The sequence below is a fragment of the Trichophyton verrucosum genome (assembly GCF_000151505.1).
Source record: "Trichophyton verrucosum HKI 0517 chromosome Unknown contig00711_1.f1.exp, whole genome shotgun sequence".
In the NCBI taxonomy this organism is placed as follows: Eukaryota; Fungi; Ascomycota; class Eurotiomycetes; order Onygenales; family Arthrodermataceae; genus Trichophyton; species Trichophyton verrucosum.
This window is the reverse complement of record NW_003315266.1, coordinates 1-11,259: the sequence shown is the minus strand read 5'-3', so window position 1 is coordinate 11,259 and position 11,259 is coordinate 1. Positions and strand designations below refer to the sequence as shown.

At 46.5% G+C, this 11,259-nt stretch overlaps 4 protein-coding genes across 4 annotated transcripts; 1 reads left to right on the top strand and 3 right to left on the bottom strand.

The window, feature by feature from the left end:
• Nucleotides 1-586: 586 nt before the first annotated feature.
• On the top strand, nt 587-2,231 carry TRV_06502 (siderophore biosynthesis protein, putative; the record flags this gene model as incomplete). The annotated part of the gene is made up of 2 exons (XM_003019427.1): nt 587-2,052; nt 2,126-2,231. 2 exons carry the CDS (start codon nt 587-589, stop codon nt 2,229-2,231), a joined length of 1,572 nt encoding a protein of 523 aa, XP_003019473.1.
• A 506-nt stretch (nt 2,232-2,737) lies between these two features.
• Nucleotides 2,738-4,021, bottom strand: TRV_06501 (uncharacterized protein; the record flags this gene model as incomplete). The annotated part of the gene is made up of 1 exon (XM_003019426.1): nt 2,738-4,021. One exon carries the CDS (start codon nt 4,019-4,021, stop codon nt 2,738-2,740), a length of 1,284 nt encoding a protein of 427 aa, XP_003019472.1.
• Nucleotides 4,022-4,417: 396 nt separating this feature from the next.
• TRV_06500 (arsenite efflux transporter (ArsB), putative) lies at nt 4,418-5,800 on the bottom strand (the record flags this gene model as incomplete). Its single annotated transcript, XM_003019425.1, has 3 exons — nt 4,418-5,104; nt 5,280-5,380; nt 5,530-5,800. 3 exons carry the CDS (start codon nt 5,798-5,800, stop codon nt 4,418-4,420), a joined length of 1,059 nt encoding a protein of 352 aa, XP_003019471.1.
• Nucleotides 5,801-6,287: 487 nt separating this feature from the next.
• TRV_06499 (uncharacterized protein) lies at nt 6,288-7,078 on the bottom strand (the record flags this gene model as incomplete). Its single annotated transcript, XM_003019424.1, has 3 exons — nt 6,288-6,506; nt 6,626-6,838; nt 6,983-7,078. The coding sequence occupies 3 exons, from the start codon at nt 7,076-7,078 to the stop codon at nt 6,288-6,290; spliced, it is 528 nt and encodes a 175-aa protein (XP_003019470.1).
• Nucleotides 7,079-11,259: the final 4,181 nt, after the last annotated feature.

Genomic DNA, 11,259 nt, shown 5'->3' with positions numbered 1-11,259 from the left:
GACTGGATTAAAAAAGTTGAGGGTGTCATTTATGGAAGTGTTCGATTAGGTGTGTTGGATCTCGTTCTTAGTAAAGAACTATGTCATCGTGCAATACGACAGGGAAGCAACACCTTTCCTGCACTTTGGCAGCTGAATCGATATCGGCTGCAACCATTAGCACATACATGTTTTGATATGTTGGCTATGAATAGCGGCTGCATTTAGTACCTTGTCTGACACAAGGGGGGTTTCTCTACCGCTTGATTCACACAAGACGAACCGCGATAAGGCCTCTATTGAATCGCTGCATTCTGGTTTGGCAGCAATTCCTCAGAACCCCGATTTTCTGGACCGAGGCTGAAGAAGGTTTTTCACAGCGAAGTTCTTGCATCATAACCAAACTCGGAATATTGATGTCATCGAACCCCGGAGTCAAGACCATATTTAAACACGGCATATATATATTGTGCACAAGAAGACACATACGACTCTGGTTGATCATGCAGCAACACGGACATTCCATTATGCCATATTCCTGCGAATATTACTTCTTTGCAATTTTCATGCTTCGTCCCAAAGGCTAAATCTATGTTCATATGAAATAATGCCTACACCCACTACTATTCTCCTCCCTGATGGTTACACGCTCAATGTAACCCCAGTTTTCGGAGGATTTTCCTTTAAGGCTGCTAAACTTAACTCGAGTGAAGGGAGCCTTTTACCGTCAGGATGGTCAATCGTGATAAACTCCTTGCGTGAGCCTAAGGCCTCCAAAACTGAGGCAAATTCTGATGACTATTTTGACGAAACCCCCAAAAACGAAGACAAGAATCCATTCGAATGGGAGTCAAACCGTTACACCCACCCAACCCTAGACAGCGACTATTTCTTCATATCATCAATACACTTTGCTTCAAGTAAAGCTGTTGTACCCAAATCCATCGCAACATGTCAACTTGCACTGATTCTTTGGTCAACCTTATATTGGTACTTTCACCAAGCGGCGCCGAGTAGCCGTCTCACTACCAAAGAGTCAGCTGCGGTTCCAGAACGAGCTCGACCAAGGGGGGAATGGGTGGTACATATCAGGCATGAAGGGCTTCTTAAGGGCCGGAACTCATTGCTTAAACTGGAGAGGATGGGTCTGGTCACGACAGAGAACTCAATCGTTGGGCTTGAAGACCCAAATGGTCCTCCAGAAAAGCTGGACATGTTCGTCAGCCGTAGGAGCTTTTGGCAGATCGATCCTCATATCTTTCTCTTCTCTCTTACGCCTGATATGACTCCAAAGTCAGAATCGCCATCTCGTTCAGGGACTAGCTCCCCAGCAGACAGCTACAACACCGGAGGCCGGGGTAATCGGATGTCCGCTTCCCCTGCTCCTCTTGGGTCGTTTTATTCCAGTGGCCATGTACCATCCTATTTTCCTCCACCACCAGCCCAATGGGTCATGCTTGATGGGTGGCTTCGGCATCCAATCCGTCAAAAACCCCCTCGCCAAGGTGAAACATTTTACATCCGCCACATCCCTAGTCTACAGAAAACACTATCATTTCGTGTTCCAAGTCTTTTTACAACTTCGCCGCCTGATACGGAGGAGACTGCGTTAGGCCGGTACCATAGGGCGCTGTGCATAAACCACAATAACATGCTTGAAAGTATCAAGCCCCTGGTGCTCAAACCTCGGGGATCAGACCTTGAATTCCTGCATACGATACTAAACACACCGAAAGCTAAGGAAATATGGGGTTCAGGTGGACCGGTTAATGTTCAAGAGGAGTTTATCAAGGCTCGCCTTACCTCTAAGCACCTATTTCCTGCACTAGGATGTTGGAACGGCAAGCCGTTTGGATATTTTGAGATATTCTGGGTCAAGGAGGGATCGGTACAGCGACCGTTGCCTGTCCTTGTTGACGATTTTGACCGGGGTATCCGATGTACAGTTTTGGATGAGGAAGATAGAAGGCCTCATCAAACCCAAGTGTGGCTAAACGCACTTATCCATTACTGTTTGTTAGCAGACAACAGAACCCAGGCTATTGCTGTCGGACCCAGAGTTGATGACGAGGAGTAAGTAATCCCCTTTATTGTTATCTATGCGCTTCCAAATCAATTAACAACTTTCCAACAGGTATCTTTCCAGCCTTATCGAAGCGGGCTTCTATAAGGAAGGAGAGTTTGCCCTCCCACAAAAACAATGTGCTATTATGAGGCTCAAGAGGGCCAATTGGGAGGCTCCAACGCTTTAACATATACGGTCATTCTGTTTTATTATTTATTATGTTTCTTTGTAGTTGTTTAACCTTCTAGTTTCAGCGTTTAACCAATATATCTGCTGGGGTCACGCGTTACAGGTGAAAAGTAAGCATATCTAGTTTTAGACAGCTGATCTGAATTTTTCTGATATGCCATATCAATGTGATAGTATTAGCAGCCGTGCGAGTTAACCAATTTGTGGCACATAGACGATGAAAAGCTGCAATAACTCGGGATATAGTTTCGTTGCGGAGCGGCTGATAGACGCCGACTCTGGTAAGGCCACGATATTGGCACATTAAAGTAAGCCATTTAAAATGGCGTCTGATATGCTGTGGATGTCCCCGGTGCTAATTTTCCTTGGCCTCACTACTAGCCCCTGTATTAGCCGTACAAATTTTTGGCTGGGAATAAAAGAGGCTGGTGAAGCGCATTGAAGTGTAGTATCTCCATGGCAGGTTATCGGGTCTCATAATCAAGAAGAGAGTGCCCTTGATTTTCAACTTCCAGATAGCTGAAGACCTTCCATTTGTCTCATTAATGTCGAACTCCCTTCCTCCTCCTCGACCCCAACAAATTCCACACTCGTTTTTGGCCGACTTTTATTCAGTCCTTCGAGAAGCATACACGCCTTGCATATTTTTTGACTCGACATATAGCCACACTTTTCACATTGTCCTATCGTTTGCGTCTTTAGGGGTTTTTGCTTCTTGTCACGGCTTTGGATTGCCACAGACGGATATGTCGAGATAGATTTCCCGGGTTTCTTTGGCAGAGAAGATAGTGATATCTCGACCTCACGAGACTTAGCGTCTTCATCTTCGGTGAGCTTCTTCTCCATATCTGCCATTTCTCCGCCGCTGCTTCTTCCATTCTGACTTCCACAACCACCTGTGGAGAGCTCATCGACTCCATTGGATTTTATGGATGAGCACCCGGTGCCTCCACATACCTCAGTTGGCACCAGTTTAGCCATATCCTCCCCGCTCCGGACAATATCAAGAATAGCGCTAGGTCGAATTCTCTCTAGATCCTTGATAAGGGTCCTGGCACTCCCTCTAAACGCTTCTGGGGAATATATGCACTCAGTGCTGAAGTAATCAAGCTTTTTATGGTGAGCATATAGGACAATCTCCTTTTCATACGCATATTTCAAAGGCTTGCTCCTTTTGATATCGCTGGCGGCCGAACCCGTAATTATGCTGGTCGAGCGTGCAAGACGAGGAAGGTCACCGCGTAGTAAATTCATCATAACCGTTTCCGCAACATCGTCGGCATTGTGTCCGGTAACAACGTGCTTGATATTCAGTTTTGCAGCGCCACGGTCAAGAGCCTGGCGTCGAAAGACACCACAGTATGTGCAGTTACCCTTTTTCCCAATTTCTGCAACAACCTGGTCCATTGTCCAACCATATAGTTCTCCATAGCTGACTATTTCCAGTGGCATTTCGTATTGGACCGCATTTCGCTTTACCGTCTCCAGACTATCATCACGGTAGCCCTTTATACCTTCGTCAATGGAAAGTAAAACCAGGTCAAGGCCATAATTATATCGCTCGTTCAATGTCTTTAAGACAGAAGCAAGAACAGTACTGTCTTTTCCACCACTCGCACCAATAGCAACCCGTTCACCAGGAACGAACAGCGAGCCGTTTGTGATTGTTTGATGGGTTTCTGTTTCAAAAATGGTAAGGAAGCAATCTTTGCATAACTTATGGCGGTTTTTCGGTCGAATTATAACTGCTCGCGCAGCTTTGCAGTTGAAACATAATGTTGGAGGCATGGTTATATCTTGTTTCTTCTTGCTCTTCCGCTAGTCACTTCTTTCTCATCACTTCGAGTGTTGTCGCTCATTAATATTAAATCCTTGGGGGGGGGGGGGGGGGGGGGGGGCAGATTTTTGTTATCGATAAGCCCGCCGTAAATTAAAGTTTGATATATTCACGTGCCATAGTCGCTTAGTCACCTTTCATAACTATCGCGAAGAAGCGCGCGTCTGCTGTTTACGTCTCTTGTCAATAAGGACAGATATTTTGAGGGTTAATGCTTTTAAATATTCGCATGTTGACGATGCGGAAAACCGAAATTATGAATGACATTTTCTATATTTCTATAGGCAAGAGTTGCTAGAAATCGAACAAAAGGCTTGCTACCGCAAATTCAGAACTCAGTACCGTCTCTAGGGTTTCCAATTTACCCTTTTCGCGACAAATCGCGCAACATAAACCAGACCTAGCAGCACAGGGACTTCTATCAACGGACCAACGGTGGATGCCAGCGCTTGGCTACTATCAGCACCAAATGTTGCAATTGCAACAGCGATAGCCAGCTCAAAGTTATTACTCGCCGCAGTAAAACTCTGCGTTGTTGACAATCGATATCCAAAGCCCAGCCGATAAGTGATATATAACGTGCTGAAAAAAACAATGACGAAATATACCAGAAGAGGTGCAGCAACCCGAACCACGGATACAATTTGGTCAACAACCTGCTTTCCCTGGGAAGCGAAAAGTGCCAGAATGATGAACAGCAGGCCAATCAAGGACCAAGGACTAAGCCACTTGATGAATGTATTATCGTACCAGACAGGCCCAGCAGTCTTCCGCAGTGTAAATCGGGTGACTATGGCAGCACCGAGGGGTATTCCTAAAAACACAGCAACGCTCTTTGCGACAACTGGATAGGACAGCGGGATTGTGCCCTCTGAATGGCTAATTATTTTGATGAATAATAGCGCAAGGGGAGCAAAGAGTACCATCTGCAATAATGAGTTGATGGCGACTAATATCGCACAATATTCATTGTCCCCTCCTGCAAGGCCCGTCCAAATGAGAACCTGAGCGAGGGCAGTCAGCAGACATACACACTAGGAGATGTGAATCGGAGATATACCATGGCAATACACCTTGCTAGACCAACCAGAATCAGCCCCTCTCGCAATTCAGGTTTATCTGGTAGAAACGCCCATGCAAGCGCCAGCTTTGAAATGGATACATTAGCAAGTTTCTCGGTCGCTTAAGCTCAGATCAGCATGTTCTTACCATGAGGAACGGAGCAATTATCCAGTTTATGAATATGCTAAAAGCCATTTGAATCCATATCTCACGAGTTCTGAATACTTGATGCAAAGACTCGAAGCGCACTTTACACAGAATTGGGTACATCATGACGAGCAATCCGATGGCTTCGTGAAAGTACCGGTTAGTATCAATCTCGACCTAGTCATCAAATAAAGGCTACAGAAGATGGTCTCGGCCCAAGAATCAAGGTTGAGAAGCATGGATAACTTACAAATCGGCACCGAAACCCCCACAAGGGCACCCTTCTGTAAAGAACGTCCTATGTTATCAACAAAATTTCCGAGTATTATCCCGATTGCCATCGCTAGAAAGATCCATAGGGCCAAATATCTGTCTAGAATACCCAGGTTTCTAAATATCGATGTTGGCTCCTCTCTTCCAGCCGAAGGAGAATCCTGTGGTAGCTTTTCAATGTCTTCCATTTGGCCAGGAGCCCCACCTTGACACTCCCCCATTTCCGGCTCTGCTGCTGAAGCAGACATACCTGGCTTGGGGTATCAGAATAATGCTATCGACATTGACCGAGAAATGCAACACTTAAGAAGCTACAACAATGCCTTCGTATTATGCTTTTATTATCGTCACTCCGGCACTTTTCCCACCAATGCCAAGAAATACAACATGTCATCAGGTGCATGTTATTGGTCAGAATCTTAACTACACGTGACTTTGACGCTAGGGATTATTTGACTTTTACTTGAAAAGAAAAAGCAGAAGCAACTACAAGCTTAAATCTCAGAAGATGAAGGAAGACAAGACAGCTGTGGCTGACTAAAATGATTTAAGGCGTATCTGATGATGAACTGCTAGTATACCCTCTGCATGATCGCATTCCATCCATTAGTATCCGAAAAGCCACACAAGGAAACCCAAGGCCTAAATGATCTATCTTCCGAGGTGTTAGACCTTGAAGGGGAATCTTCAAGACGGGCGGGAGTCATCTTACCAGAATTCCGACTTGGCCAAGTTTCACATTGCAGAATGTTTAAGCAATTCACCATAGACACTAAAAAAAGGTATAACAAGAAGAGAAGCCCTGGAATCCATGACTTTTCCGGCAAAGTCACTCATGATACCGTTCACTGATTTACTATACGTCACGGTTTTTGCTGTCAGCAAATGCTTGTTTTGTTTGACACCCACCAAAGTGCGATATGATATCACCGATGCAAGATAGGATTTCAAAACCTATCTGACACAGGTTCAGAATGCTCGGAAATTACTCACTTGCTAAATTGAAAATAAAAGTGAGTGTCAGTTCTTCCGGGTTGGGTTCTTTTTCTTAAGGCTTTCCTGGGAAAACTTACAGCACCACCTCCAAGGAGGCCTCCAGCTAAGGGCAAGCCTTTTACAAGGCCTCCAGCTGGTAGATTGTCAACAGCGGATGGTGCGACCTTGCCAGCCTTGAATAATCGATCAGCAAAAGTCACGATCTGAAGATTTGTGCGATGTTTACTTACAGCGCCTTTAGCTGATTTCTGATAGAGACAAAAATGCCACCACGTTAGCAAACTGCTCAACTACAGCTGGTTTTTCAATCAGTGATGTTGATAACGTACGGCGAGAGTAGCAGCACTCTAAAGAGATGGTTAGCAAAGAAGTCCATTACTTTTCACAGATTACAGCCTTGACGATGTGTTGTGTCCATTGGTACGGTAACTTACCCCAAGAGTTCCAACAACAGGGAGGTCTCGCTCTTCAATAGGGGCGGCAAGAGCCAAAGCACCGGCAAAGAAGACAAGGACGGCCTGGAACTTCATTTTCGTAGATAGATTCTATCTCTTTGTTAATATATATAATTTTTATATTGCTAGGTGGGTTCGTTCTGGCAGCTGGCAAATTCACCTTGATAGAGTTTGGTTGGTGAGGAACAAATGAATGTAAGGAGTTGGGATAGTAGGAGAAATAACGAGTGAATGGATGATATTGAAGATGCGAGAGATAAGAGGATGAGGAGGGTTCAATGCCTGCTATTTAACACCAGCGACCGGGTCCTGTTGGTGTTGATGCTGCTACCCCTGATTCCGTGTCATGGCAAGACGGTGCTCGACCCGGCGACGTTGTGTAACATACTTGCCGTCCGACTTTTTAACCTTCTGACTGTTTTCCTTAATTCATTGCAAGCCTTGGAGTGAGAAAGTCGAAGTCTGTTGCGGAGATTGTCTAAACGGATCAGCAGTTTCTGTGAGAGGTCTCACAGGGCAACATTTGAATGTGCATTGGCAACGCAACGCTCAAAACAGGTTTCTTCACACACCGATCAGCGTCAATTTCATGATGCATCGACACCGATTTACTTGATGGACGGCAAAAGGGGTCGAATATCAGTACTCTTACTGGCCATTGATCAACAGGTACCTGAACGCGCATGAAATATCAGGGGAAATGTCCTCGCACACGCCGTCGAGTAAATTATATAGCCGGCCTATCCCCCAGGACAGCGCCCCTGTGTATGTACCTGAGCTCCAGATCTTTGGACTATTTTCTGTTCTCGTGTAATTTAGATGACGTGCCATATCGCCCCCTCTCCTATTTTATAGTGACGGAGCACAAATTCATTTCGCAACCGGCGGTTAATGCCACCCAAAAAGGAATATCGGCCTGCTTTGGTTGAATATCCCCGCAAAATAGAATAGTCTGTTGCTAGAAGTTGGAAGGCAGGGCCAACGCATATCCGTCTCATCTTCTCCATAACGATGGGGTACTAAATCCACCTGTGCTTTTACGGCGGCATCCCAGGGAACTCGGGCTCAGATGATATCTAATTTATCTGGAGAGGGGGCGACAACGCTGCAGGTGTGGATCACGGGGAACAAAGGGCTCATTGAGACTCATCCCCAGGGCTGGTTGGTCAAGTAGCTGAGCTTGGCCACTGGACGGGATTTCATGGACCCAGAAAGACATAGAGGACAAGATCAAGTGCTGAATCCTTCTCCTGCTGGGAAACGGAGCCGTCTTTTACCCACCAGGATAATACACAATCAGGTGAGAAGAGAAAGAAATGCAGAATATTACTACCAACCGGGAAAGTGTGCATAGTATCATCCTAGTGTGTCTTCCGCCCAGATGCCATATCAAGTGGATGATATAGCCATGAGGAAGTGGGCGTAAAACGCAGGCGACATTGTTTATTCCTTCTACCAGGTTTCAATGCCTTCTGGGTTATTCGCCATCACAAGAAATACTCTGGTCCCCATGCAAAGGATGGGTTAGATAGAGCCTTCTTGTGCATACGTAGTTATTGAACTTCATCACTCAAGAAGGGGTCCAAGGCTGGGGGTTTGTAAGAGGGAAAGTTCCCTGACGTAGCAGGACTTTACGTGGCTTCTGCAAGATGCTTTGCTGAGCAGCCTCCAGTTGGTTGTATGGAATCTGCATGATTCTTTCCAAACAATTCTCTTTCGACCAGAGTTTCATCTCTATGGCTCATGGTCACTTAGGCGTTGGCTCGGGTGAGTTGTATTGTTGGTGGCATATAGTTGAGTTAGTGGATGAGGTCCGGTCCTGGAGTAGAAGCGCTGAGCAGCAGCAGCCCGTGCAACGGCTAGTTAACTAACTAGTTAACCAGTTGATTAACTAGACATGCTATTTTTATCCTGCAAGAGAGGGTAACCAACGAGCTATGCTGAAGAAACAAACTGTGATATTAATAACTTGTTATCTGTTGGGATCGTCAGGCCCAAGAAAATGGGCGGCTAGAGAGAGCATAAAGGAAGCGAGAGGGCTCGAATGTTGACGAATCGGGAAAGGCTGACTAGTCAGTTAGTTAACTCGCTGGCCGATGACGTAGTTAGTAACTAGTTAACTAGTTGATGGCTCTGGACCTCGAGACGTCAAACAGCATCTTGACATCCAAGGCATCAAAGACGCGCTACCATCGTCCTAATAGGGTTGTTTCCTGCCCCCTCGACGTTTGAGATGGATAGTAGGTAGCGGATAGGGGGCAGACGGCTCTAGATGATACCACTGGATGACACTGCTAGCATCCACCGCGCTTTGTTGTCATCATGATGCATACATAACATGCACTCCGCCTCGGGAAGATATGAAAATACACCATTTTGACCGAAAGGGCGATTTTGCACTTCATGGCAGATAAAGGAGGTGTGTAATAAGGTAACTCATCTATGGATGGGAGAATCTATAGGCAATGGGCCCATTGGTTAGTTAGCTGTCTTGCCAGTGACACGAATATAGGACCTCTCAAGTAGGCAACTTCCTTAAATTTTACACTGCACCGTCATGCTAACATTGTAATTAAGGTACGCTTGACATAAAAAGAATACACCGGCCATGTGTGCCTGCTTAGTTCGCTATGAGTGTTACAAAAAGAGAAGAACGGTTTCTGGGGTCATTTCACCTACCTTGCATGATCTTCGAGACAGACTTTGCCATGCATAGAAGTCGGTCCAAGTGATGTCTGGACTGTCCGTCGCAAAAGACGAAACGCAGAAGTTGGCACCTATGTTGGCGGCGGAAGAAAAGTCATGCATGCATGGGCTATAGCGGCCTCATACCGACTGGCAATCCATCAATCTCATCCGATTCCGCGGTTTCAACTTGCCTAGGAGGCTCCCTCGACCGAGTTCTTCCCTGTTTCGAAGCTTCAGGTGCTACCCAATTGTTTCTCTGTCCCGTTAACGCTGGAACTGGAAGTCATACCAGTCAGGAAGGCCGTTGAACGCCAACAGGGGCATCAGTTGCCTGCATCCAAGGTGCCGAGAGTTCCTAGCCAGGGGCAGGGATGCAGCCAGTTCCTTCATGCTTGGGGACGACGGAGTACCGCAGCCGGATCTTCAAGCTCCGTGCTCTGTATGGGGCCGCTCACAGATCCAAACTCCTTCCAAGGCACCCTTGTTTCAGAACTAGTTAAGTCGGATGGAAGGCCAAAAGATACTGTGAATTCGCTTTAAGAGATTGTGGCGATTTCCTAGAAGACCCACGTTGGAAGCCAGATTCCGGCTGCCGAACGGTGTACGACAAGCCGAGATCACGACGCTTCCAACTCCATCCCATCATTCAAGAGATGCCCTTTCATACCTGGAAATGAGTTATTTGTTGCATCCCCTGAATTGGAAGAATGACATAGTGCGATATGGAAATGACAAGGGCCAGCATCCGAGGGTGCATAAAAGTACTCCGTACAAAGCAAACAGCTAATGTTCTATTTCTGTGATCAGAGTTAGCGCCTGGGTGGAACTAGAATCGCTGAAGGAACAGGCAGTCAGAGCATCCGGAAGAGCAATCAACCAAGCAGCCTTGGAGCCAACAGATAAGGGCTGAAAGGAGTCTAAGCAAACCCACCTGTCATAAAAATAACAGCCTTGCACGCTCCATGTCTTCTTACTAAGTCTACGCCCTCGGCTTGACGGGAGTCTCTCGCTATGGCTATGATTACGGCTATTATTGGCCCCAAATTTGGTCATCACCAGGATCGAGTCGAACTGCCAAAGAGACGGGCGACCGAGTACGACAACTACAGTAGCTCAAGTAACTCCTATAACACAACCAACTACGCTGCTGTCTACTCTGTATGGAGTTTATGATTAACCATGAATAATGGGCGAGCAGTCCACCGACGTACTGAGTTACACACTAAGGTCTAGCTGCATGCAACGGCCTAGAGGAACAGGAGAACGGCCGCTGCAGTCCTATCACACGAGCTTAGGCTCCGCTCCCATGACATTATTGTCCCAGCATCAGGAGAACAGCGACAGGCGACAGGCGACAGGCGACCGCGAGAACGAACAACGCATCGGGAAGGACGAGGACTCGTGATGAAACACATGATAAAACACAGCTGCGATGACAAGGGCGTCTCTCGACTCAGCGGCATCCACGTCGCTCGTCAACCACCACCAACCAAGCCGTGTTGGTTCATGCTGGATGCTCAGTCGCATCAAACCCACCAGACAAGACTCAAGGGAATAAAATGGAAAAA